The sequence below is a fragment of the Penaeus monodon genome, chromosome 30, assembly GCF_015228065.2.
Source record: "Penaeus monodon isolate SGIC_2016 chromosome 30, NSTDA_Pmon_1, whole genome shotgun sequence".
Classification (NCBI taxonomy): domain Eukaryota; kingdom Metazoa; phylum Arthropoda; class Malacostraca; order Decapoda; family Penaeidae; genus Penaeus; species Penaeus monodon.
This window is the reverse complement of record NC_051415.1, coordinates 31,369,373-31,369,725: the sequence shown is the minus strand read 5'-3', so window position 1 is coordinate 31,369,725 and position 353 is coordinate 31,369,373. Positions and strand designations below refer to the sequence as shown.

The window sequence follows — 353 nt, the reverse complement described above, 5'->3', positions numbered from 1 at the left end:
AGAGAAAAGTTTTATAAATCAGAAAACTTTTCATGCTTCCTTTCGCACATCAAATTTAAATTGTTTCTCTCTTTCTCTTCACTAAGTCTTCAGGATCTCATAAATCAGACACCGGGTTTTCATGGTCTGCGAGGAACGACGGATTCGACACTCCCGTGGCGCTCGAACTCGAGAGATCTTCGAGTGGGTATTCGTCGGCGGTTGGGAGGGGGATGTCCAGGCCGAAGTAGGGCTGGTTGCGGGGGTTGTCCCAGTCGCTCTGGACCGGCGGCGAGGATGAGTACCTGGGGGACAAAGTTGGAGTTTTAGTCTACGTGGGATTGAAATTATTACGCTGTGTGGAATCTGATGTC

At 49.0% G+C, this 353-nt stretch overlaps 1 protein-coding gene across 1 annotated transcript in view; it reads right to left on the bottom strand.

Moving 5' to 3' along the window:
• LOC119592422 (MAM and LDL-receptor class A domain-containing protein 2-like) overlaps positions 1 to 353 on the bottom strand; it is a gene marked incomplete in the record, with an annotated part of 30,439 nt that overhangs the window by 558 nt on the left and 29,528 nt on the right. Inside the window, 1 exon segment of the mRNA XM_037941244.1 lies at positions 5 to 284. Within this exon segment, the coding sequence (XP_037797172.1) occupies positions 98 to 284 (187 nt within the window).